At 44.6% G+C, this 26,847-nt stretch overlaps 1 protein-coding gene across 3 annotated transcripts in view; it reads left to right on the plus strand.

The window, feature by feature from the left end:
• Positions 1 to 26,847, plus strand: part of CCDC60 (coiled-coil domain containing 60) — a 128,332-nt gene that overhangs the window by 60,930 nt on the left and 40,555 nt on the right. For all 3 annotated transcript variants that reach the window (XM_033097133.1, XM_033097136.1, XM_033097135.1), the window contains exon 3: positions 26,401 to 26,571. In XM_033097133.1, coding sequence (XP_032953024.1) covers positions 26,401 to 26,571 — 171 coding nt within the window. The remainder of the gene's footprint in view (positions 1 to 26,400; positions 26,572 to 26,847) is intronic.

Here is a 26,847-nt window from a genome sequence, read left to right on the forward strand (position 1 = left end):
GTCATGTAAGATATTTGAGTAGCCACACTAAAAGCAGTATAAAGAAACTGGGGAAAACAATTCTAATAATTCATTTTACTTAACCCAATATATCCATTACCATCGTGTAATCGATATAAAAAGTATGAATGATACTTTGTATTCTGTTTTGAATACATGATGAAAAGTGATGAAAAATGATGAATGATGAAAAATCCAGCGTATATTTTGCCCTTAGAGTACATATCTGTTCGGACCAACCACATTTCAAGTGCTCAATAGGTGTCATGCACTGAATTGTGTTCCTTCCAAAATCCTTATAAGGAAACCCTAACCCACAAGGAGACTGTATGTGAAGACAGGACCATGAAAGAGGTGCTTAAGGTTAAATGAGGTCATAAGAGTGGGGCCCTTACCCAACAGGACTAGCGACCCTATACAAAGAGGAAGAGGTAAAAGACCCTGTGGGGACACAGCAAGAAGGTGCCACATGCAAGCCAAGGAGAGAAGCCACAGGAGAAACCAACCCTGCCAACTCTTTGATCTTGGACTTCCAGCCTCCAGAACTATAAGAAAATCAATGTTTGTTGTTTAAGCCCCCCAGTCTGTGTAATTCTGTTATGATAGCCGGAGAAGACTAATATAATAGTCAGTGTGGGGATAACCCTACAAAGAATGTCCCCAGCTCCATGGGGCTGATGAAGCTTAGTCTCAGAGTCTCACATGGAGCCACGTTCCCAGGGGGAATCACCTCTCCAAAAGATGCCACCCCCATGACCCCATCTCCTGATATTAAATGAGGCAAATTATTAGCAAAAAGAAAAAAAAAAAAAAGTTGTCTTTTCCACTTACTGTTTTTTCAAATCTGCTTCACCTATTAGAATCTTGCCTGCCTTGAGCCAAACACCTTGACTATCTCCTAGACTTTTATTTAATACTTCGGCCCCCTTATAATTCAATTGCACCATCCCTGGTTTCATGGCCAATTTAACATGATGCTAAAAAGAATAAAAATTGAACCGCTTTCCTCTTCACCCGTTCCTCCAGATGTTTGGGTGGCACTAAGCAGCTCGCTATGCCTTTACGTGCCCGATTTCTCATAGCGCAAGGTGACAATGGGGCATCTGCACATGCCCCGTTCTTTGACGGGGCTGCCTGTTGAAGCCAAACACGTATCTTCCTCCCAAGCTGCCAGTGCTTTTTTACTGGGAGTGTTTTAAGGAAAATAAACATCTCTGCAAAAACTAAAAACAACAGAAAAGTTGAACCTGAAGCCGTGCTTTACCCTGGTAATGTTTACTTAGGTGCAGGCAATTACAAATACACAGTGATGAATTAATCTCCCTCCCCCAGTAAGCCCCAGCAGGGTACAGATTTGCAAGTGTTTATGGGGTCTGAGACTTTGCTCTCAAGCTACATCTGACAGACAGTTGAAGCAAGGCAGTTAGAAATAACACAGGTGGATTTTGGCAAAGGAAGGAGCTTTTTTTTTTTGTATGGGGTTAGACGTTTCTCAGTCCTCCTTAGTTTTCTGTGCTCATTCGTTTTCTTCAACAAATATTTATTGAGTGCCAGGTATCACCAAGTGTACACCAGGTATGTACTAGAGACACAGCCGTGAACTAAACAGACAAGATTCCTGTGAATGAGAGACAGTGATGTGTATTATAATAGGGCAAAGACCACAAACAAGTTAACAAGTAAATAGGCAGGATTTGGAGGCATGTTGGCTGCATACTGGGAAGAATATGACACAAGGTCACGTACGTCTATAGCACGGTGATGGGGAGACAGCTGCTACTTGAGCTAGCGTGGTCCGAGGAGGCAGTTCTGTAGAGGGCATCCTGGACCTGATACCTGAGTGGTGAGAAAGAACCATTCACACAAAGATATGGTGGGGGGCATATTTCAGAGTACAACAGGTGGATGGGGACCAAACTGGGAACAAGATGGAAATGCTGCAGAAACAGAAAGAAGGCCAGTGTCGCTGGAGCAGAGTGAGAGAGGGTGAGAGAAGCAACAGATGAAATTAGAGAGATAAAGGCTGGATCATACAAGGCCTAGGGCCGCATAGGCCGTGGTGGAAAGTGGGGTTTTAGTCTAGGTGCAATGAGAACCCATCGGAGGGCTCTGAACAAGGGAAGGATATGATCTGATTTTTAAAACAACACCCCATGTGCTGCATGGTGACCAATTGGAAGACTACGGTTAAGGGATGACGATGGCTTGGCCAGGCAAAGAGCAGCGAACTGGACATAAATGGATGGAGTCAGGGTACATTTGGAGCCACAGGACTTACTCGTGAGTTGGATGAGATGAGGGGAAAGGCAGGATCAGTGTGCTACAATGACTTGTTTTTATCTCTGCCTCCCTCACTAGGACATAAGATCTGTCATAGCCTAGAGTATACCATGTCCACTGTCATGGTCCCCGAATGTTTACTGATGGGATGAATTAATTCTCTTGTCCATCCCTAGAACTTAGCAGTTAAAAATAAAGGGGGAGGCCTGTATATTAACTTAGTAGAGGAAGTGAGTCAAGGAGATGCTTTCTATATAAAGTTGTGGGATAAATCAGCTGATGAGATAGTTAGTCCATTGCTATTTCCATCGGGCCTTTTAGATGAACTCACTGACCTCTCCCTCTTCCACTGCCATTCAAGCAGGCGTGTCCGCTCTGGTTTATTGGTGAATGGCCTGTGGCTGGAAGGAGAAGGTACTAACATAATCCTAAAACAGAGTCAGCCTGTCCTGTGACTGCTCAGAGTCTAGCTCAGTGCTTGTCCTAAAGTAGGCACTCAATAAATATTTGCTGAATCTTATATGTGCATAACATGTTTAAAATCTTCCCTGCGGCAGGCAGGGAAGGTCTTGTTGGTCGATTTCTCAGATGAAAAAACTGAGACTCAGAAGTTCAGAGATTCACCTGAAGTCATTGTATCAGTTAGCTATTGTCACATAACAAAGCACCTCAAAAACTCAGTGACTTACAATAATAAGCATGTGTTAGTGATTACAAGTCTGCAGTGCAGTTGGGAGTTTCTCTGGTCTCAGCTGGGCATCCTTGAGCATTTGTAATCAGCTGAGGTTTGGGTAAGTGATTTTGCTGATGTTGGTTGGGGCTCCCTCGTGCATTCGGAGGACAGCTGGCCAAAGGCAAGTCTAGGACGGCCTTGGCCCAAACCACATGTTCTCTCATTCTCAAGCAGGTTAACTAGGGCTGTTCTCATGGTGGCAGGATTCTGAGAGAGAACGCAAGTGTGTGAGACCTCTTGAGCTTTAGGCTAGGAACTGACAAAACATCACTTCCCCCATATTCTTGGAGCCAAAGTGAGTCACAAATCCAGCTCAGATTAGAGGTGGGGAAATAGACTCCACTTCTTGATGGGAAGAGTTACAAAGTCACATTGCAGGAGGGTAGAGGATGGGGGTCATTTTTTTTCAATCTGCCATAGTCGGATAGCCAATTCGGAACTGGCCTTTGAGACACGAGTTAGTATTACTAGAAAGAAAGAAAGATAGATAGATAGATAGATAGATAGATAGATAGATAGATAGATAGATACAAACACACACACACACACACACATACACACATACACAAGCACTCTTGAGAATGTAAAGTGGAAACCAAATCAAGAATCGAGCAGGTAGCAGTGAGAGCAGGAGTTTCAAGCCAATTAGGAAGGGAAGCCAGGGGGCCATGGAGAGCCGTGTGCAAGCCAAAGGGAAAAGGGAAAAATGATGATGGGTGAGCAGATGCTATAAGTAAAGCTGGAGAAGAAACCAAATGGGAGGTTTGAGGAGAACAGAACAAGCACAAAAGAAGAAAGTCCTTGAGTAATTAATGCCAGTATTCAACCTGAAGCTTTTCAGACCCCTGCTACTGTGGTTCCTAAAGCTATCCTCTGGAGAAAAGCTCTAGTTGCTCTCTGTATGAGGTTCCGATCTTGGATTCCCATGAGATTTTTTCATCGCCTCTATGTGAGGACATGTACTCTTACAATAAACCCCTCTTGATCGGGCTAGCTTGCCAGCCAAGGAGCCTGACTAAAATGATGTCTTAGTTCACAAAGATAGAGAAATCAAGAGGAAATATGCTTTTATCATCTCACCCTGTTTCTTAGGCTGTTTTATGAATTAATGACATTTTATAAGGAACATTCACTTTGAGGTACAGTCTGTGCCTGAGCTAGGAGGTAGAGTGAGCTTCTCCCAACAAGAGATGAAGCTGATAATTTAATAAAAGTTAGGTCCAGGATGATAGATGTATATGAGCCCCCGATCCTCTGTCCTGTGCCCAAAGCAGACATCACTAATGGATCACAGCACTCTTCCCATTTGAACCCAGACTTGATCTAAAAAAATCCTCTAAACTAGAAGACCCTGTATGCAAATTTAAGCATCAAAATATCTTGAAGCCTTGAGCCTTTCCTTACATAGGGGTTTGCACAAAACTTTCTGTTTCCTGAGATTCTTTCCCAGATGACAGGCAGTGTGCTCTCTCTGGCTGTAAGAAGCCAGGCTTGGAGGGCTCACGTAGCATAGTGGAAAATTCGCAGGCTCTGGGGTCAAATCCCAATGTTACCAGTTAACAGCAGGGTGGCCATGGAGAAAATCACTTCACTTCTGTAGTCCTCAGTTTCTTTATGTGTGGTATGGGATATAACATACTAGGTTATTAATAAATGCCTGTTGAATGAATGAATGCATGCATGCATGCTTCAGAATTCCTCGGCTATTTCTAGGCATCAGGCTCAGGGGACAGAAAGGAAGGTGACTAGATGTCTCCTTGAAAAGATCACGTGGCCAGGCTGAGCCAGGAGGGGACCTAGCTCAGAGCAGTAATCACAGGGCTGCCTTCTGTCCAATGAACCCCTGCAGGCTTTGAGCCTCACTGCTTAGGTTCAAATCCCAGCTCCGGCACTTACAAGCCACAGAGGGACGAACAAGCTGCCTCATTTCTCTGATCCCCAAAGTGGGGATTGCAAAACCACTTTCTCCCTCTCACAGGGCTGTTGTGAAGATTAAATGAGTTAATACATCCAAAGCACTTAGAACGGTGCCTGATACATGGTAAGGGCTCAATAATTAGTCGCTGTGTGTATGACATCATTCATGTTCCCCGAGTGACTGTAACTATTTTACTGATGTGAGGATCATCTCATCATGGATTGCTCTCTGTCCCCAATCATGGGGCTACAGCCAGCATATCACACCCAAACCCCAACCTGAACCTTGCAAGGCCACGTTTTCAGCACAACTGGAGCAAACAGGATGGGAGGGAAAAGTCAGGATAGATAGCTCCTAAGTGGAGACTGTGCAAATGCAGCTGTTAGTACAGGATTTCCATATTAATTTTAAATCTCTTCCTATTGGGGTTGTTCAACAAGCCATTACTCTAATGGATGTAGCCACAGGCTGGACAATAAAGCACTAATCCACCACTTAGCGTACAGGCTGCCTGCATTAAGCCCTGCAATTTTGCTTAACTTTTTATTGAAATATAACATAATACAGGAAAGCACACAAATCATGAAGCACACAGCTCAATAGATTTTCACAGAATGAACACGCCCACGTAACCCACATCAAAAAGGGAACATTACCAAGCCCCCCCCAGGAACTATCCCGTCACTACCCCACCCCAAAGAAAATCACTCTCCTGATTTCGAAGATTTAGTTTCTCCTGTTTTGAACTTTACATACATGAAATTGTGCAGTTGGCCATCTTCGAGTATCTGGGTTTTTTTCACTCAACATGTTTCTGTGCTATCCATACTGCCTCATGCAGTTGGGGTTTCTTCTCTCTCAGTTTCTATATCGCTTCCATTGCTAGAAGACAGGGCAACATATCTACCTAGTGTTGACGGACATTTGGGTTGTTTCCATGTGGGGGCTGTTATAAACAGAGCTGCTGTGAGCATTCTTTTACATGTGTTTTGCTGAACATATGCACGCACTTCTGTTGGGAATATACCTAAAAATGAACCTGTTGCTTCATAGAGTTCGCATATGCTTATCTTTAATAGACACTACCAAACAGTTTCCCAAGCCCTATATTTTAAAGGACTTTTTAAAAATACACAAAACAATCTTGGAAAACTACAAATACAGATAAGTAGAGATAAATAAATAATAGAACCACACACAATTACATCACCCAGGAATAATCCTTATTCATAGTTTTGGCATATCAACTTTCAATAATTTTCTATATATACATGTGTATTTTTTCATTTAAAAAAAATCCATTCTGCATATACCATTTGGTAACCTGATTTTTATTTAGCAATAGATTATACATGTCTTCCATGTCTATAAATACACAGCCACAACTTCATTTCTTAAACTTTTTAGAATGAAAATGTTCAAATATCTATAAAAGCAGACAGAATAATATAATTAACCTTTATGCACCCATTACTCAGATCAATGATTATCAACTCATAGCCAATCTTATTTCGTTTATATATCACCCTCCTCCCGTTATTTTGAAGCATTTATCATTTTATCTGTAAATACCAAGGGTGCCAAAAAAATGTATATACATGGCTTGTATTCATCCTTTGTTATTGGTATATATTGAGTATTACAATTTTAATACAGTTTTTCCTTTCTTAAAATGTGTATGCATTTTTTACCCTCTGTATTTAAACAACTATCTAGAGACGAGCTCTTTCTAAAACCGTTACCACAGTAATATTACCACATCTAAAAAAATTGCAATAATTCTTTAATATCAAATGTCCACTCAAGCATAACAGCCATCTTCATGGTTGTGTAATATTCCATTGTAAGAATGTATTATAGCATGAGTTATCTAACCAATCTCCTATCATTGGACTTCTTGGTTGTTTTCAATTTGTTCTCCTGTTATATAAACGATGCTTAGATGGACATCTTTGGAGTTACATCATTATATACTTCAGTTCCTGAAGATCAATTCCTAAGGCATGTAGCTTTCAAGTTTTCAACTGCTAACTGAAGTCCTCTAGATTTACATTGGGTTTCAGTTGCTGAAAAGTAGCAAGTTCATAAATCCTTAAAACAAAACGAACTTTTCTCATAAGCAATGAAAGAAAAGCAAGAAATAGGGTGAGAGAGGTTGAAAGTACTTCAGACATGACTTTTGCTCTTTCCACTTTCGCACAGTCACCATCAGCAAGTAAACAGTTTCTGGAAAGCAAGACGAAGATACAAAGGTTGCATGATATTAAACCCCTCTCAGTGTACTGGCAACGTCCAGCTGAGCCACAGACAGAGCCAGCCGGCCTCCGCAAGACCATTTCCCATCCTCAGGATCCCGCATGTAAAATCTTTGTCCTACTCAGCACTTCTTTAATCCCAGCCCCTCCATAACTGATTATTTTCATGGTTTTCACTCAGATGAGCCATTGCCGATGGTTAGAATCTATTCACCTTTTTCAAGGCAGGTGAAGACTTTTTTCCTGAACTTTGACCACATCTTGGTCTCATTCTTCCCCATAATATTAACTGACGTTTTAGGGTCACGATTTCATTTAAAAGTAAAATAAGATAAATATTAAAAAGCCAGAAACCCTGCAAGTTCACCACGCTCATCTCAGAACATCTGCACAAGGCTGAGGAGCAGTACCCGAGATGCTAGACCGAAAATCAGCTTGCAGCCCACTGTGAGGAAAGGGCCACTCTGTCGCTTGTCCAACCCACGACCCACATGAGTACGAAGCAATAATAATGCAATGGCAGGCAGTTTAAATCCTGTTATTCCAAAATTAATGCTTGGAAATACATTTCAACAGGTATTAATGTCCTCATGCCTCTATTCCAAAAGTACCAAGGAACAAGAGTCATCTTTAAAACCAGTTTCCCAGTCACCTACCCCTCACCTGCTCTAACATACTGACAGACAGTAAGATAGATCATGGCTTTTGGAACCAGCCTGAATCTTGGCTCTACCTCCAACAAGCTGTTTCAATAGGGGCAAGGTACCTAATCTCTCTGAGTCTCGTTGCCCTTGTCTGTAAAATGAGGATAATAATAAAATCTACCTCACAGGGAAGTTAGAATTAAATGAGTTAAGACGCACATAGCTGGCACTTGGATTGTGTAAGTGTTAAACACACAAATACAACCAGAACAGCCAGTGTTTATACCTCATCTCAACTGCCCGGCCATGCCACTGGGATTCTGTCCACTCTTTAGGGGAGATTTCCTTATTACCTTGTTCCTGTCTAATTGGAGAACCAGACGCTAGAAAGTACACAGCTAAAGAGCTTAGGATGCTATACTTTGTCGTTTGCCTTGAGAGACAAAGCACTAGGTACTTTTCAGACATTGTTTTCAAGATAACAGTAGTTAATAGCTGGAAAGCATTCAGAATAGTTGCCACAGTAAGTGCTGGCTCTTGCCATTATTAGTGTTTTTCTTATTATTAATACTATTACTTCTATTGGACGTAGAGTCAACAGCTTGACTCAATGGGAAGAGAAAAGCCTGGATAAGAGCTGAACCAACCTATGTCCTTCTTCCCAACCCACAACCCTATCAACTGAGGGGAAAATGAGCAACTACCTCATAAAGACCATTTCTTTGGTAACATGAACGAGGCTACACATTCAAGTCGCACCTTTTATTTTTCCAGTTAGCTATATGAGCCATCACATGAATTACTCGCAAGAAGTCTAGTGTCTCTCTCTAGGAGTTTCACCTCCCCTTTAACTGTCCAATGGACAGAAGGTTTATTGGTTACCTTCCACAGCCAGGAAAGGAGGAAGTTGTCCCTGTGTCCTCCAATGGCGATGCTTCTCACTGCCACAAGGTGTCGCTGTAGAGAACAGATCCTCCAAGATCTTACCGACCATACTGGCCTTTCTTCACTGACATCTCACTGATCCACACCATTATAGCCCTCAAAACCTATAAGGTTTGATGAGATGCCTTCTCTCAGACCATCAGGCTACCTGCATAAGGGAGGTTACCGTCAGGGGCTCCAGGATGCCCTATTCCTGCTCAATATGAGAGAAGCCGCCCTAGTGTCTAACCAAAGTGGTTTTCAGACGCTTCTCTTGCTGAAAACCTTACAGGGAGATCACAATTTTTTTCTATGAGGCACTCAGGTATATTACAAATAGGACCATTTGTGACAACATGGATGGATCTTGAGATTATAATGCTAAGCGAAATAAGTCAGACTGAAAAAGCAGAGAACCATATGATTTCACTGATATGTGGTATATAAACCAAAAACAGCAAAAGAACAAGACAAACAAATGAGAAACAAAAACTCATAGACACAGACAATAGTTTCGTGGTTACCAGAGGGTAAGGGGGGAGGGGGGTGGTAGATGAGGGTAAGGGGGATCAAGTATATGGGGATGGAAGGAGAACTGACTCCGGGTGGTGAACACACAATGGGATTTATAGATGATGTAATACAGAATTGTACACCTGAAATCTATGTAACTTTACTAACAATTGTCACCCCAATAAACTTTAATTTAAAAAATAAATAGATAATTGCCATCCTAAAAAATAATAATAATAATTCCAATAGGTGGACGACGATTGTGGAGTGACATGTTTCCCCAAAGTCAAGCTGCAGCACAGCCACCCCTTGCCATACCCCACTGGACTAGGGGGACCTCCTAGAAACTTGGCTGGACTTTACCCTCCCAAGGTTGCTCATGAAACAGAGAACAAAGTCAGCAAGAATGCTCACAGAAGCACTTTTCTGCTCTGCTGAAAAATGCAGGATGGCCAAATCAAACAGCCTGAGAAGTGTCAGGACTGATGCTTCAGCAAGTCCCCTCGGGTTGCATCTGAGGCCGACAGAATTTGGGGGGTAGGAAATTCTGAATGTCTTAATGTTGCTGTCAGGCCCCTGGGTCCCATTTAAAGAACAGGCATGACCTGGCCCTTCAGCACATCTGACTGTGGCTTTGGCTTTGGGAATCGCCCTGGGTCAGATCAGCTCCAAACGAGAGCTTCCTGGCAGAACATGGGTGCGAAGTGAAAGAAACCAATCAGAATACTGTTTTGTAGGACAGTCTTTAAATCAGACGAGCTTACTAGGGAATCTATTCAATAAAGCCAGAGCCAAACCACTAGTTAAAGCGGGGATCTGAATCCCCATATCTGCCTTGAGCACAGCGCCAAATTGCACATTAGTGGCAAAGCAACCCTGAGATCCTGTGAACTGTTCCTGAAGGTCTATATTACCCAGGCACAGGACTGGGGTGGGGGTGAGGTGGAGGGAGGCAGTATATGCCCAGGGCAGGGCTGCCCCTTTGCACAATTCAGGGGCCACCATTCACAACGCATGCTCCAGGGTGAATGGTAACCCCAAAATGCAATTTGCAGAATATAATGTTAGTAATGCCTCAGCCCTTTAATGGTAGTTCCACAAATATAAAAATGAGAGCTTAAAGAGCTGGGGGCGGGGCGGGGAGGAGAGAGAGAGAAAGTTACAAGCCAAATTATTGGTAAATGCCTACGGTGGTTCGCAAACTAGATACAGCATTAAAAGGTGTGTGTTCGGGCTCATTTACCTTTTACCTGCAAGACCCCGCTAGGTCTTTGAGTTTGCACCTATCAGAACTGTTGGGTGTAGGAAAGGGAGTAGGAAATGACCAGGCACAAAGCATATCGGGAGTCGGGAGAGGTATCCTAGGCAGAGAAAACAATCTACAGTCGGTCACAGTCAGGACAGGAGCTGGACGGTTAGATGACGATAGAGGCCTTTTCCCAAGTTCCTGCTCTGTCAGGGATGGGGTTAGGAATCGATGTAAGAGCATCTCAAATGCGAGAGGAAGATGAGAGAGGACTGCTTACTCCCGGGGACCAGACAGTTAAGGGTACAGCTGCCAGGCCCTGGGTGAGTGGGAGGGAGCTGGCCCGTGGTCCTGGGCAGAGCTTTCACATCTTCCAGGATCTCTCTGAATGTACCATGACACGGACCAGCAGGGTCAGACAACCACCCCGTGTCCAGGAGGCCATCAGAAGCTTCCTCTCATGATGTCAGGCAAGATCCGAGTTGGGAATTCAGAAAGGACGCCTTTGACCTCCCCACCCCCCTCTGCCCCACATCTCAGACCGGTCTGATTTCCCCTGTGCTGACGCTTCGTGAAAATGCCACTGCAGACTCCTAAGGAAATCTGGGTCTCCTGTACGTACTCCCCGCCATCAATCAAGCAGAAGAGCGTGGGTCAAAAGACCACCGGCTAGTGGTCTCGTGCCTTATTCCACTGTCTGTTGTCGGTCTTGAAATTATAAGCCAGGAGTGCTCTGGAAATGGTTAGTGCACTCTAGCAAAAGCCTCTCTCCCTGCTAATGCATTTTTTATGTCCACACTGGCAGGTCCATGAAGAATAATCCTCCCATTCCTTCCATTTAGCCATTAAGTGCAATAGGTAATGATGGGTACAGCAGGGTGTGTGTGGGGGGGTGAGGGGGGTGCATTCTGGATTCAGACAGACCAGAGTGCAAATCTGAGCCTTGCCGCCATCTTATTGTGTGACTTTTGGCAAGTGGCTTCAATGGGGAAAGCCTCAGTTTCCCCATCTCTGAAATTGTAGTGCCTGCCTTGTAGGTCTGTGGCAAGGCTTCAATAAACTAGCGTGTGGGGCATCAGGGCCCTGCCTGACAGACAGAAAGTGCTCTGTAAGTCGTGGCTATCGTTAGGAGGATTTTCTAAGCCTGCGTCTTCCCCAGGCCTTTGCTCTCAAGGATATGTCACTTCTTCTACAGCCCCTCCGAGCCATAATTTGCTACTCAATCAGATGGGGTAAATAGACAAGAAGAGCAGTAGGGAGGCGAGGACAGAAGGAAGAGGCACACCGGACTGCTTCGCGAGGCAGACCTGCCAATATTCCCTCTCCAACGAGGTTCAGAACTCTTAATAACAGTTGCCTAGAAACCAGCGCCATGGTGGGCTTCTGCTGCCTTCCAGAAATCACCCTAATTGGGATGCATATAGAACTATTTGTTGACACTTGGCAGGTTTTTATTCGTTTTCTTCCAGAAGAGATGCAGTGCTCTCCTACAAATGCTGACTCACGTTAATTAAAGAGTAGCCCTGGGCCCAGGCACTTTTAACCACATAGAAGCCAGTGGAGATGGCGGCCTCGGTCAGTATCCTCTGACAAAATGGCCATTTTAGGTCGCCGTCATGATGTTTGCATTTCAGGATGTTTACAAGGTCTGAGGTGACTTCTGGGGGCAGGACAGTGTGTGAACAAGGGTGTGTGTGTGTGTGTGTGTGTGTGTGAACAGTGAGGTCATATAAAGCTTACAAAGTCCAGGAGACTGTACCATCAATCAAAGCACAACACGTGGGCACTGTGTAACTTGATATTAAATGCTGGATCTGTGGTCCCTGGGTGGGGGGGTCTAAACACCACTTGTGATCGTTTGGCATCAGGTAGGTCAGAGAGCGAATTTCAAGCTAAAGCAATACTTTCCCGAGAGGCACACGGGGAGCGTGCTTCCTTTGATCGCTGCTTCCAGAGCATATCATATATTCAGGTTCCCAGTTAAAAATATACATGTATATATTTCAGAGGCATCCATTTATCTCTGCCCCTTTTGGATGACTCAGCTTCTGCACAGACAACATCTGCTCCATCCAAAGAGAATGTGAATGCACCACGTCCAAAGTAGGGTGGCGTCACTGGTAGGTGCCCCAAAAGAGGCAGGCATTTCATTAGGACTTGAAATGTAAGACTTTCAAATGGTTTCGATATTCATACAATAAATATTTTCTGAGGACTGCTTATGTGCTGGTTCTGGGGACACAGAAAAGATTCAGAAATTGTCCCTGCCCTGAAGGGGCTCAGTCTGGGGGTGCTGGTGGGAGGAGGACAGACAAGTCAACCAGCAGTTCACATAGCAAGGACGAGGGGTGCCTAAGCCAGCCTGGGAAAGGCAGAAGTAACTTCCGGTGGGGGGCGGGGTTCAGCAAATTCTAAAGGATGAAGAGAAGTTAGCCAGGTGAAGGGGAAAAGAACTTCCAAGCAAGGGAAAGCAGGCACTGAGATGAGGAAGAACACGGGTGATGTAACAGAATCTTTGGTATTGCTAGAGCATCACACGGCAAGAAAGAGGCTAAGGAGATGGGACGAATCCAGCTCGTGCAGAGAGAGCCCTGTGGGCTGGACTGGGAAGCCTAGAAATGATGTGCGCAGTATCAGAAAGGTTCGAAGGGGTAAAGCGGTCCAAGGCAGGGAGGCCAGTGAAGAGGGAGTGGCAGTTACCCAGGGGAGAGACGATGGCAGCCTGACATTAGACATTGGCAGCCGGGATGGAAAACTGGCCCCACAGAGAGGTAGGGTCCTGGGACAAAGCAGGGTGAAGCCAGCATGGACAGAGGGGGACTTAAAACAGAATGTGCACTTTTCACAGGATGTGTATCTTCACATTTAAGAAGATGACTCGGGTATCCCATGAAGCATCAGAGGGGCCGAGCTACGGCGCAAAAAACGTTTTGCCTACATTTTTGAACTCCAAACCCCCAGCTAAGCACGTTACGCTTTTCAACAACTTGCGCTGTGCCCAAGGTGGCAGAGGGTTTATAAGAGAGACCATTGGACTGGAAATCCAGAGAAGCCATTATTGTTTTGGGTCTGCCTCTGACTTGCCATGTGACACCTCTCCCCTCTGGGCCTGTTTACTCATTTGCAAAACGAGGGCTCAGGGCTTTCCCCAAGGCCTTCTCACCTCCAAAATGTTCAGTCTAGCTTCTGACTCAGGTCAGGACAATGATTCCCAGTGCCACCCTATGGGCACCAGGAATGGAGAGCTCTGACCCCAAAATGCCAATTAGAGTGCAAATTCTTTGAAGGCAAAAGGCAAATCTTTTCAATTTTTATATTTCTCCTCAGCCTCGCATAGCACTTTGTTACCACGTCAATGTCCAGTAGAGATGTCAGGAAAGAAGAAATTAAAGGAGTTGCATTCAAAATGAGGCAGGATACATGGAAATAGGATTGGCAAGCAGTGAAGAGATTTACATGAAACCCTTACTGACAGTAAATTTGTGAATCATGAGAAATATTGCCTGAAGATGTGGCCTCTAATTTTAGAGATAGCTAAGAATAGAATTGACCTTCAACAGGAGATCAAATAATCAACATAATCCTTCTTCTTGGTTTTTCTTTTTCTTCACTAAATCAAATCAACATTTTCTTAAATTGGTAATCCAAAATAATATTAGGTCCCCACTATATGCCCCAAAACAGGAAGGGGACAGAAGTGATGAGTAGAATATCGTGTCTGCCTTCAAGGAATTTAATTTCTAGAGATTAGTTTAAAACTCTAAAGCTGCTTCGCAGAGAGATAATGTTTTTTCATGTTAATTTCCCTCACTACATACTCATCTGGGTGTGTACCCGGCATTGATGACAGGCTTTCCTTTTCCAATTACGGCCCTTTTCAATTTGTAAGAATTGATTAGGTGTAAGGACCAATCCTTCCTCTTTATGAAGCAGTTTTGAATATCCAATTTAGAACTGCACTTTGTGTCGGCATGACATTTTTTTTTTAAATGCTTTCATGTCTATTTCCTCATTGTTCACCTTTCACAACAAGTCTGATAAGACAATATTATTTCAAAGAACCGACGATGAGGAAGACATGCTCAGGCCTGGGTTCCAGTCCAGTCCACACTCCACCCCAGCTGGGTAACCTTGCGTAAGTCACGGAACTTCTCTGTGCTTCAGTTCCCTCACTGAGAAATGGGGCTAATAATACCACCACTAATAGTTGCCTGGGAGGATTATTTTAAGAAGCCAAAGAGATCAGTAGCCAAAAAGTGTTTTTCACAGTTACTGCCACTGTGTTTAGTGGCACACAGTTACTGCCACTGTGTTTAGTGGCACACAATAATTACTGTGTATAGTAATTATTCCTATTCTAGTTGTGATGGCAGAGGTGGTGGTGGTGATGGTTATTCCTAGTTAATGGAACAGAGTGGTTAATAATTCTACCTAAGTCACACAGTCAGTTGTTGGTCGAGTTAGAATTATAACCTGGCTTTCTAACTGACAGTAATGTCCATCCACTTTCATCTAAACCCATAGACTGTTGTCAGCAGTGTTACCCTATCCACCAGCCTATGATGCGGGTTCTTTCGATTCTTCTTTCTATATTTTCCTCCTCCTCTTTTTCCTCTTTCTCCATTTTCTTGGGTGAAAATCTGAGCTAGAGATTAATAAAGGAAGAACCCAGAAAAGAAAACCACTTAAAATAATTAGAAGGTTTCCGCATGTCATTTCTTATTCAGCAGAGCAGAGGTTAATTCCCTGGCCCTTCAGCCTAATAAATTGCATTATTTCCGTGGCAACCAAACATTTATCCTACCACTGCCATGTACAGTAGATTCATAGGCCTTTCTGAATTACTGAGCAATGCAATTTACCAAATCCCCAAATAACTGCGGTCCAATTAGACTCTTTTTGCTGCCACCCACAGGAAAGAGAACCTCCCAAGTTCATCACCTGAACCAAGTACCACTTCCCAGAAGCCTGTGGGGCTTAGAGCCAAACCACCATCCTGACTGTGTGCAAAGCAAGAGAGCTGTAACAGCAGTCACAGCTCTGATGGTGGTGGTGGCGGCGATGACGACAATGATGGCTGTGACCATTTATTGAACACCTCCAATGTGCCAGGCACCACGCTAAATGTTTCTCATATATGAATTCAACAATATCCTAGGATGGGCATTCATTGATCCCAATTTTACACATGAGGAAAATGCATCTCAAAGAGGTGAAAAGGACTCACTCAAAGTCACAGACATGGAGTGACAAGGAAACTATGACCAGTTAAAACGAGAACAGACCTTTTCCAAAACCAGTGTATTTTCTTCATGCAACCCTTTGGAATCAGGGCTACCTAGGTTTATTTTTTTATTTTATTTTATTATTATTATTTTTTAAGGAGGGCACAGCTCACAGTGGCCCACGTGGGGATCGAACCGGCAACTTTGGTGTTAACAGCACCACACTCTAACCAACTGAGCTAACCCCCTCTATCCCCCACAGGGCTACCTGGGTTTAAATTCCAGCTCCACCAGTTATTAACCCTATGGTCACAGACTAACTTCTCTGAGCCTTAGTTTCCTCATCAGCAAAATGATGACAATATCTACGTCACGGGGGTGAGGGGCGGACTCAAGGAAATCATGCACTCTAGTGCCTCACTCAGTGTCTTGGTGAAGACATTACCATGCCCACACCACCACCCACCGCCCCAGGCAGCATGGCTTCTCTCCAACACCTCTGCTCTCCCAGCTCTCACTCCTTACCGGCTGAGATCCTCCTGCTCCCTATTTCCCAGCTGCCCCGGGCACCCTCAGTGGAGACTCTCCCAGACCTACTTCTCTGGGCAGAGTTTCATGCTTCGAAGTTTCCTTGCCTCTTTCTCGTTATCCAAACCAACCTCTCCCATTATCTTTCCCTAGTTGATGGCCAATGATTTAGCCAAAGATGATGGCATTTTTAAATGTGATAATCATGAGAGACGGGTCAAGGAAAAAAGAGGCTGAGAGTCAGAGACAGATAGAGAGAGTGACAGAGAGAGTGCCAGCTGGGACTGCCTTCTGCTGCAGAGGAAACAGAGCCCTAAAATGATGACTTAAATAAATAAAGGCTTACCTCCCTCACATAAAAGTTTACCTTCTGGAGGAAGTACTGGTATGGTGGCTTCATCCAGGGTCCAGATACCTTCTATCTTGTAATTCACTACCTTAGTATTCGCTTCTATCTGCAAGGTTTCCTCATACTCACACAATAGCTGCTGACACTCCAACCATTATAGCTAAGTTCCAGGCAGCAGGGAGCAAGGAGAAAAAAAGGCCAAAAGGAACATACCCTCCAGCTGCATTAACTCCCCTTAAAGAGTCTTCCCAGAAGCCCCTCCCACTGACTTCTCCTTGTATTTCATTGGCCTGTCCTATCGGCCAGAGAAGCTGGAAAAGGTAGTTTTGTTTGTTGTTGGATTCTTTCTGTTGATTTTTTGTTTGTTTATTTGTTTGTCTAGTGATGCCCCAGATAATGTGGTCTGTTACTAAGAAAGCTAGGGACATGGATATTTGGTAGGCAACTGGTACTTTCCACCATTCAGAGGAAGGGAGAGAGGTAGGAAAGGAAGACCAGCAAATGCAGATCGCCTGCTCTCTGCCAGGCACTGTCTCCAAGGAGTCCACAGTCCAGTAGAAAAGCAGACAAGCAAACAGGCGATCGCCCGCCAAATGTGTGATGAGCATAAAATGGGAAACACATGGGCAGAGGGAACTCTAGGGACACAGACAAGGCACTTAACCTAGCCTGGAATTTGGGGGTTGGGGGAAAGAATAGGATTGAATGTTCAACAGTTGACAGTTTTCCCCAAGTTTGAAGGATAAATAGAAATCAGTCAAGTGAAGAAGCAGAAGAAGGTACTACAGGAAGAAGCAAAATCACATGCAATCTTGAGGGGTAGAGAGACGCAAACACATGGCCGGGTAAGCGGTTAGGGATAAACCCAGATCTCAGAGGACCTTATGCGACGGGAAGCAGTCTGGACTTCATCCTGAGAACCATGGGGAGCCATTGGAGGGTTTGGAGCACTCTGATGGGAACGATGAGTTTTGAATTTTAGAAAGAGCCCTGTGGCAGCCAGGTCGACAATGGATTGGGAAAGAGAAAGACCAGGTAGGAAGCTACTTCGCATAACAGAAGTAACGGTGATGGTTTCTGGCTAGGGTGGTGGCAGCGGGAAGACAGTCAGGTGACAGTCGGCTGACACCAGTGATACGAAGTCGTGGCTTCCCACTGCGTTGACTATGACCTACAGTAAGATGTATTTTACACTGTACACAGAATCATATAGAAGGATAACATTCCACAAACCAGTTATACGTATAATGAGTGGTTGGTTTCCATTAAATCAATGGCATGACCCATTATGGTTGCAACCCACAGTTCAGAATTCACAGGTGGAAGGAGACAAGCCTGAAAAAGTTAGTATATCAGCTAAAATGTGGAGGGCCTTACATTCCAGACGAAGGATTTGGGCCTTTATTATTTTGTTTTTTATTAGTTTTTATTTTTTTACTGTCTACAACAGTAGACACTCATGATCGAGTAATGGATATGAAAGGTGTAAAAGGGACCAAAGGAATCTCTCCATTGTACAGGTGAAACAAATTATGTTTTGCCGCCCTGGAGTGACTGCTGAACAGCACACATCCTTGGCCAAAGAAACTCTCCAGGTTATGCCTTCTTCCAACTCAAACAGCATCTGCTAGGTGTGTGTTCACCCAGACCTCAGAAATGCCACCTGAATTTTGCAAAGGAGCCACAAAGAATACAACTGGAGCAGCTCAAGTGACTTCTCCATCGAGAGTCAAGTTTTCTGAGCCTTTCTCACAGTCCCTGCAGCATCTTTCTTCCATCTGATTTATGATCAAAAGGAATCCACGCACGAATCCTTGTTTCTTTGGGCTGAGTCACTCAGAAAGGAGAGAAATCCATCTGGAACTTTTGGTCTGAGATGTGAAATCCTGACTTGGCAAAGATCCCACTGGTGGGGGATTACAATTAGCAAATGACCTAGGGATGGTAACAGAATTCACATGTGATTTAGTAAGAATGTGGTTGCAATGAGCACGGAGAATATGTTTGCAATCAATTTGCTGTACACACAATATGCTACCAGAGCAATCTTTTGTGTATGCAGTTGACCTTTATCTCTGGCAATCTTGTCCTATAAAGAAGAGTGAAATCCTCCATTGCAAATCATTAGCACTCAGGAAATGATTTTAATTTGCATGCTGACAAAGATATTAACTTGTGTGTGGTGGGGGGACGCTACAACACATCCTTTTGTCTGAAAGGCAGTTCAGAATCGGTGTTGTGACTACAGTTGACTGAAGTTCAATTACTGTAATAAATGTATTCCAAATTTCATCTCCATTGCATTCGCATTTTAATGAATGAGTCTCACCTTCTTGTCAATTTGGCAGCCAGGCCAGATTTATTAAGTCATTGTATAAACAGGGCATTCTAATGTGGGAATTTAAATACAAACTATGTGCTCGATGTGCGTTTGAATTGGGGCTGCGTTATTAATTTGCCTGTTGTATGAGTTGTCTGAAAATTCAAGAATTTAAAGCTAGTGGTTCAGACCCCTTCGTTCCATCCTGGTTGCCTTCTCCTCTGAAATCAATATGTCTGGGAGAGCTGACACAGCAAGGTGTGAGCCAGCCAGATGAAATAGGCTCTCCAAGCCTCCAGCCTCCACAGACTGGGGAGAAACTGAATTATTTGCTATTATTTGAAAAACAGTAAAATTTGTTAAGTGAAAATTTCCCACGTAGGTAATTCCCTCCTGTAAGCGCAGGACATCCCTGAAATAAGATTGCTAGGAGTGTTTGTTCATCTAAATGTCATTTTTGCCTTTCCTGTTGAAGCACTCCTAGCTTTATAGCCCCATATTTCTTGCAGGCAGAGACAGAAAATGTGAGTGAAAACCACCTGGATACAGAGCCATAATACCATTAAAAGTTGTTTGGGTTTTTTTTGTTTTTTTTTTAGTTCATCTGGGCTGTTGGTTTTTAACACAGTGATTTGTGGTGGTTAACCCCATACCCCTCATAAAAGAAAGGTTGAACTTGAGTTGCCTTTGCCACCTCCCAATTCTCCCTAACTCCGCAGCTACCTGCACCTGTGAAGAGAGCTAGCCAGTGTCTGTTTTAGGTGACAGGCAGTCCTAGTTTCCTGGAGGGCCCCACGGACGGACGCTGATTCAGGTAATGGGAGACTTATTGTACGCAGAGCGTCCTCAAGGCTGAGACTATCTACTACAGATGAGTTTAAAGACCTTTCGGAGCTAAACTGACGGCTGGTGTGTGTTCAAAGTTTTATTTCAGACTTATAGCAAGAGAATCAGGCTTATAACAAAACCAGTTCAAAGATTTCTTTCTGGAGAGAGTTTTGGTTTGGGTTTTTAAAAAGGGGAGGAGGTGGCTAGACCAGAGGAACTCAAATTTCAATGAGTATGTGAATCACCTGGGAGTCCAGTTAAAATGTAGATTCTCATTCAAGAGGTCGGAGTGGGCCCCAGATTCTGCCTCTCTAACAAGCTCTCAGGTGACACAGATGCCGCTGGTCCAGGGACCACACTTTGGAGTAAGGAGCTAGATAGCATCACTCGAGCTTTATTATGAGTCTGATGGGCCAGCTGTGTGGGAAAGTCTGACGCCCCAGAAAGGACTCTTAATCTCATTAGAGGATATCATAAAATTGCTCAAATATTTTATCAGACATGCTAGATACTTCTCAGAAGGGGCTGTTAATTACCTTACGATCCAAGTTCTGTTCCAGACAGTCTTTTCTCAGGTCTGAGGCAATGTCTTTCTCAATACCACATTTTATCACATCTAAGAGGCACTTTTTTTTGTTTTTTTTACATTTTAACATATCTGAACTGGAGATGCAATGAACAATCGTGCCTTAATTTAATTGGTATGGGTTCTTCCTTCTTTGTGGTTCATAAAATAATAGTGTATCTGACAATGGATGATGTATTGGTCAGCTATTTTCACCATAGTGCTGTGTAACAAGCTGCCCCATAACTCAGTGACTTTTAGTATTTCTTCCTTGTCCGTGAGTCTGTAGGTAAACTGGGGTTTGGCTGACTTAGATTGAGATTAGCTGCAATCAAGTCTGTTCCATACTTTTCTCATTCTGGTTCAGTGAAACAGTGGGTTTTCTTCTAAATAAACCTAAATGAGCAGGCTTATTTCAAGCTTCTATTCAAGTCATACCTGCCAATAACCCATTGACCAAAGAAGTCACACTGGTGAAGCCCAAGGGGATTGCATAATACCTCTGAATGTAGGAAGTGAGTATTTGCCGAATTGTGACCTCATCTGCTTCAGGTGGTATATGGACTGGGTAAAACATGGTCTACAGAGGAAAAAGTAAGCCACTCGTTTCTCTTGTGCAGGCCCAGACATCGACTCTGCACAACAGCCCAGGATCCGTAAACTCTAAGCTTTAAAGCTTCCTATTGAATGTGCTTGTGCTTGCGGGCGGACAGAGATAAATTCTGGAATCAGCCCTACCAGCTTCCAATCCCTGCTTTGCCACTTTCCAGCTCTATGACCTTCATCATTTACTTAACCTTATCCCTCTGTCTTCTCATCTGTAAATCAGACCAACCTCTCAGGACTGTTAAGTGAATTGACGATAAGACTAGTAGCTCCCAATCACAGAGGCCTACGTTCGAGGCGCCACACGGAGCTCTTTATGTCCTTTAATCCATTTCATTTAATGCTCCCAACAGCACTTTGAGGCAAGAACTAACATCTGCAGATGAAGAGACTGTGGTTCAGACAGATTTCAAGCCTGCCTAAGGGAGTGGCAGAGTAGAGAACCCATCCAAAGGCTGTCCACTTCAAGCGCTGCATATACTAGCCCTGGAGTCTGAAAGTGCTTGGAAGGGAAACCTGGCTGCTCTGTTTCCTTCCATCCCTGTCCCTTAGGTCTTTCTCAGCCAAGCCCTGCTGTGAGCATTCCTTTCACCAAAGTGAGTGTTCTGCATTCATCAGCTCACACACAGACTCCTGTATAGAGAACATATGTCCCTTAAAAATAAAAACCCACCCCCATGCATTGGTTAAGAGGAAGTTGTGCTGGGTAGAGGAAACTTTCCATTTTATAATCTCCCTCTTCCTCCGCTTGCCTGCCGCAGTTAATTATTTTACTCCCCATCGTTCCTCTTGCGATGTTAGCCAGGGGAGTTTTACATCATGGAAAGCAGTGAGCAGGAGGCCCCCAGTGAGTGGATTTAAAGGCAAAAACTGCTCTTCCCTGCAAATAGCTCCCTTCACACAAATAGCCTGGTAATCAGCAATAATGATGAAGAAAATGGAGGAAACATACAGGGAATTAAGTGGGAATTTGCTAAAATATTAAGCATTTTTAAACGGGCCTCCATGATACCAGGGGAGCACTTCACAGCTCGCTGAATGAACATCCTGCAGCCTGAAGTTCCTGGAATAGACTGGTGCATCTGATGTGAGCGCCCAGACCCTCCCCCAACTCTGTTCATCTCTCACCAGGTCTTTCCAGAAGATCCAACAACAGGGAGTCTGGCTGCCTTGGTTGAAGAGGGGCTGCCATTCCATGGGAGACTTGCTTGCTAGATCCCTCAGATTGGTCAACCCTGACTCCCCTATCCCATTCTGAGAGTTAATTTCTAAGACAGGCATTTGTCACTCTATTTGCATCTAGAGGTTTGTTACGGACTTGGCTTTGTGCAGTGTCCTCGTGTACAGCTCCTTGAAAGAAAGCTCTTCCTAGCTACAGCACCAGGAATAGCTAGGCATCATCTGAACAGCTTTTTAAAAATCATATGGTCATTAGGAATCACGTGAGGGATTGAGTTTCCCTCTTTGCATTGGCCATTAGGATGCTCGCTAGATCACGTGGCCTGGGTTTTCATACTTGTCTTACCTGATTTTGTATTCTGGTTTTTCCTGCCTTTCTCACTTTCTTTTTTCTGTCTCTAATACTTTTTGGAATAAGGTCATAAAGCAGTCAAATAAATCTATTCCCAACCTCTTAATTACTACAAAAAAAAATAGATAACTAAGATGCAGAGGTAAAGACTGAATTCTTGGAGGACGCATTCACCTCTGTAATGCCAGTGCCTTGAACAGACCTTGACACCTAATAAGTGCCTAACACAGAATCTGACACATGACAGGTGTCCAGCCCGGGGCCTGGATCATAATATTCAAGCCCCTTTGATTTACTGTGGCATCAGCCTGTCGCTTATTATAAAATTAATTAATAAGAATGCTGTTAACTGCCACTGTCAAAGAAAACAGAGTTAGCCTGTTCCATGAGTGCAGTAGGCCTTAGCTATGTGCTCAGACTGTATTAGTTTGCTAGGGCTGCCACCACAAAGCACGACAATCCAGCTGGCTTCAACAACAGGAACTTACTTATTGCCTCACACTTCTGGATGCTACAAGTCCAAGATCAAGGCGTTGGGAAGATGGGCTCCTTCTCAGGGCTGTGAGAGAGAATCCATTCCGTGCCGCTCTCCTAGCTTCTGGTGGTTGGCCGGCACTCTTTGTGTTCCTCAACCTGGGGGAGCATCACCCCATTACTACCTTCAGCTTCACATGGCGTTTGTGTGTGTGTGTGTGTGTGTGTGTGTGTGTGCGTGTCCCAATTTCTCCCTTTTTATAAGGACACCTGTTCCATTGAATTAGAAGTCAACCTTATTCCAACATGACCTCATCCTAACTAATTAGGTCTGAATGATCCTACTTCCCAATAAGCTCACATTCTGAAGCACTGGGGATTAAGACTTCAACCTGCGAATTTTTTTGGGGGGGACACAATTCAATCCATAGCACATATATTTCAGGATCTAGTTGGTTACAGGTTTTGCAGGGAAAGACGGAGACTTTCGTCCAGTTATAGACTGAAATCGGAGCCCAACGCTCACTGAGCCAACGGGGTCGCCCAATGGCCCTGCAGCTGCCCCCACTGTCATGTACCATCACCACACATGACAAGTATTCTCGGCGCCTCCCCCACGCTTCTGAAGACCGTTGTCTGTCCCACGACCTGGCAGGTCTCACAGACGGCCCAGCCTTTCACTCCATGAGAGAATCTAAATAACAGCAAGGAAGCCCTCACAGCTAAAGGGGAGCCCCCTGATACCTGCCAGTCAATGACAAGCCACCCAATTTATCCAAGGACCTCCAAAGTCCATGAAAGCGATTTCCAGGACAAGCTGGTGAGACTTTCCTGCGGAAGGCCGACCGGCCCCACTGAGAAGCATCCTGACGCGCTACAAACCAGCCCAGGGTACAGCTGGACTCAGGGAACGCACTACGTACATTCAGACCCCAGCTCTTCTCCTTCCCAGCTTTGTGACCCGCCCTTTCTGGACCTCAGTTTCCTCATCTGTAAATGTAAATGATAATCACGGCACCTACAGCGTAGAGTTACTACGAGAATCAATCAGTTAATTCATGCTCCCACAAGTGAGGGGATTGGGAGAGCAGGGCACAGAAATACTGGCAGGCAGGGTCAAATTCTGCCACAGATGTGAAATCGCGTCATTGCCTAGTTCAGTAAAGAAGCCTCTTAAGTGGATGATTTGCTGTATCTCAAGAGCACACTGGAAGCACTTGACAAGTGTCATTGAAGTCCGATGGCAGAGAGGGACCTCTACAGCTCTGTTCCCAGGGTCCTGCACACGAGGATGCTACACTTAGTTAGTAGAGATGAGCTTCGTAATGAAAATGGTAAAAGCTACTGCCTCCTAGAGTAGCACCCTAGAGTAAAGCTGTGGGAGGCAGGTGCCCAGGGCAGCCACACCACCTGGTACTTCCTAGGTTTTCCAGTCTGGGACACGGCAGTGTCCTTCCTTCCTGCTTTCCTTCCTTCATTCTTTCCTTCCTCTTCCTTCTTTCCTTCCTTTCTTCCTCCCTCCCTCCCTCCCTTCTTTCCTTCCTTCCTTCCTTCTTCCTCCCCTCCCTCCCTTTTTTCCTTCCTTCCTTCCTTTTCCCTTCTTTCCTTCCCTTGTGTTTTAGAGTAGAACCTTTCTGTCAAACAAAAGCCTTAAATAGAACCCCAATATCTAAAGCAGGCAACTACAACATTTTAGTAGCACAAAATGTACTATGTGATATCACATAACATTTTATTCAATGAAAACTAAACTTTCCTTCATTTAACATTGTACTTGCCCGGGGCCCTTGCTCCTGCTGTTCCCCTCGACGTGGAACACTCTTCCCCCAGACCCCTGCGTGATCCACTCCCTCCCTTCCTCGCATCTCCCCCCAGATGCCACCTTCATGGCTGGCCATCTATTTAAAGGAACTAACACTCCCCACTGCTGGCAGCCGCCCTCCCCACGGCCCGGTTTTATGTTCCTCCACAGCACATAGCCCGTCGTCTCCAGTTTACTTCTTTGTTTTGTGTCTGTCTCCACCCCTGTGGAATACAAGTTTTGCAAGGGCAACACTTTTGTGGCTGTTTTGTTGGTTGCTGGATCTCAACACCTAGAACAGTGCCTGGCACATAACAGGTAGTCAATCGATTGCTGGTGAATATTTGATAACAATACCACGATTCAAGGCAAACACACAAATCGGAAATTGGGTGGGAATTAACGCAATAAAAAAGAGTCTGGCTCCATTTTTGACATGTGACTGTGGACAGCTTTCCAGCCCCCCCTTTCCAGTCCTCCCCAACATCTGGACAAGCTGATAAAAAAGCCCAGGTGCTCCTCTTGGTGCTGGCGGGGAGCGCAAACCGCGCTGCAACAGGGAACCCTCGCCCCGCTCTGCTCCCCACGCACCGTCAAACCCTAAGCTAGTCACCCCTCAAGCTGATTTCAGCCCGTGCTGCCCAGAAAGCCTCATGATGTGAGTGACAAGTCACTTCCTACCCTTTCGGGGCCCATGTGGTGTCAGTCTCGACCTCTGGACCAAATTTGGAGTCAAGGGTCTCTGTGCAGTAACACAGCAATGAAAACCCGCAGCTGTCCCACCAGCCCCAGCTCCCAGGTGAGCTCTGCATTTCCTTTGTTTATGCTGCATCAAGAAAATCCTCATTTGTGAAATTAGGGGGCGGGGGACGCGTAGTAACGGTTTTCTTTCTACCGTGTTTCCCAGAAAAGAAGACCTAGCCGGACAATCAGCGTCTTTTGGAGCAAAAATTAATATAAGATCCGGTCTTATTTTACTTTTAGACTGGGTCTTTATAATATAATATAAAATAATATAATATAATACCAGGTCTTATATTAATTTTTGCTCCAGAAGACGCATTAGAGCTGATGGTCCGGCTAGGTCTTATTTTCGGAGAAACACAGTATGAGGTTGTCTCGCAACATCAGGACTCTCTAATGATGAGTGGATTTGGAAGCCTGAACGAAAGACAGAGCATTCAGGTGAATCTAAGAGGAAGCAGCGTTGGCTGGGAGCCCAGGCCACACAGCACCCGCTCTGTCGATCATGGATGAGCCCCTCTTCGGGGCCTGGCACCTCGCTGACCCCTTCCCTGCATGAAGGTGTCTGATCCTGTGGGGTGCAAAGTGCTACGCTCATTTCCCAGCACCTAGCAGAGTGCCTGGCACATAGTAGGCACTCAATAAGTACTTGTTCAGTGATGGAGTGATGAAGGAACAGAAACCTGGAGAGGTGAAATAATTTGTTCAAGGTCTTTGGTAAAAGCTGGATCCAGAATTCAAGCTCAGGTCTACCTGATTCTGGAATTCTAAAGGTGGAAAGGCTTCTGCCCTGCAGGCATGAGAGATGCCCTTCAGCAATTAGCAGTCCCAAGACAATAAGACAGTGTCTTAATGGTCAACTCTCTCTCTCTCTCCTTCCCTTCCTTCTTCCCTCCCTCCCTCTATCTCTCTCTAGTTTTTTGATAAAGTCCGTGAAGATAGGCCGCGGATATTTCACCATACTGAGGGAGGAGAGTGTATTGAAAAAGAGACAACAACAACTTCAGAAACTGGAGGAGGAAGAAAGACATAAATTCCAACCTGCCAGAAAGATCTCAGAAATCCAATACGGGGATATTCTTTTGGCGTAAGTAGACACAGTAGCTGTGGCTCTAGTGGTCTTAGGAAGAACCATGGAGAATGAACGCTGCCCGGTAGGGCTGAGGGATGGCAATTCTCTCAGAGAGGAAGCCTCGTCTCAGGTGTCAAACAACGACTTGTCGTCTGGTCCAGCCTATCTTGCCAGCCTCACCTTCTGGTAGACAGTGGAATATCTTCTACCACATATGTCTGTCCTCATATCCGATGCCAAGAACTACACAGGACATCCTGCTGGTCCCCAAATATGCCTCTTTCCCTTTCT

This window comes from Rhinolophus ferrumequinum, chromosome 25 (genome assembly GCF_004115265.2).
Source record: "Rhinolophus ferrumequinum isolate MPI-CBG mRhiFer1 chromosome 25, mRhiFer1_v1.p, whole genome shotgun sequence".
NCBI lineage: Eukaryota > Metazoa > Chordata > Mammalia > Chiroptera > Rhinolophidae > Rhinolophus > Rhinolophus ferrumequinum.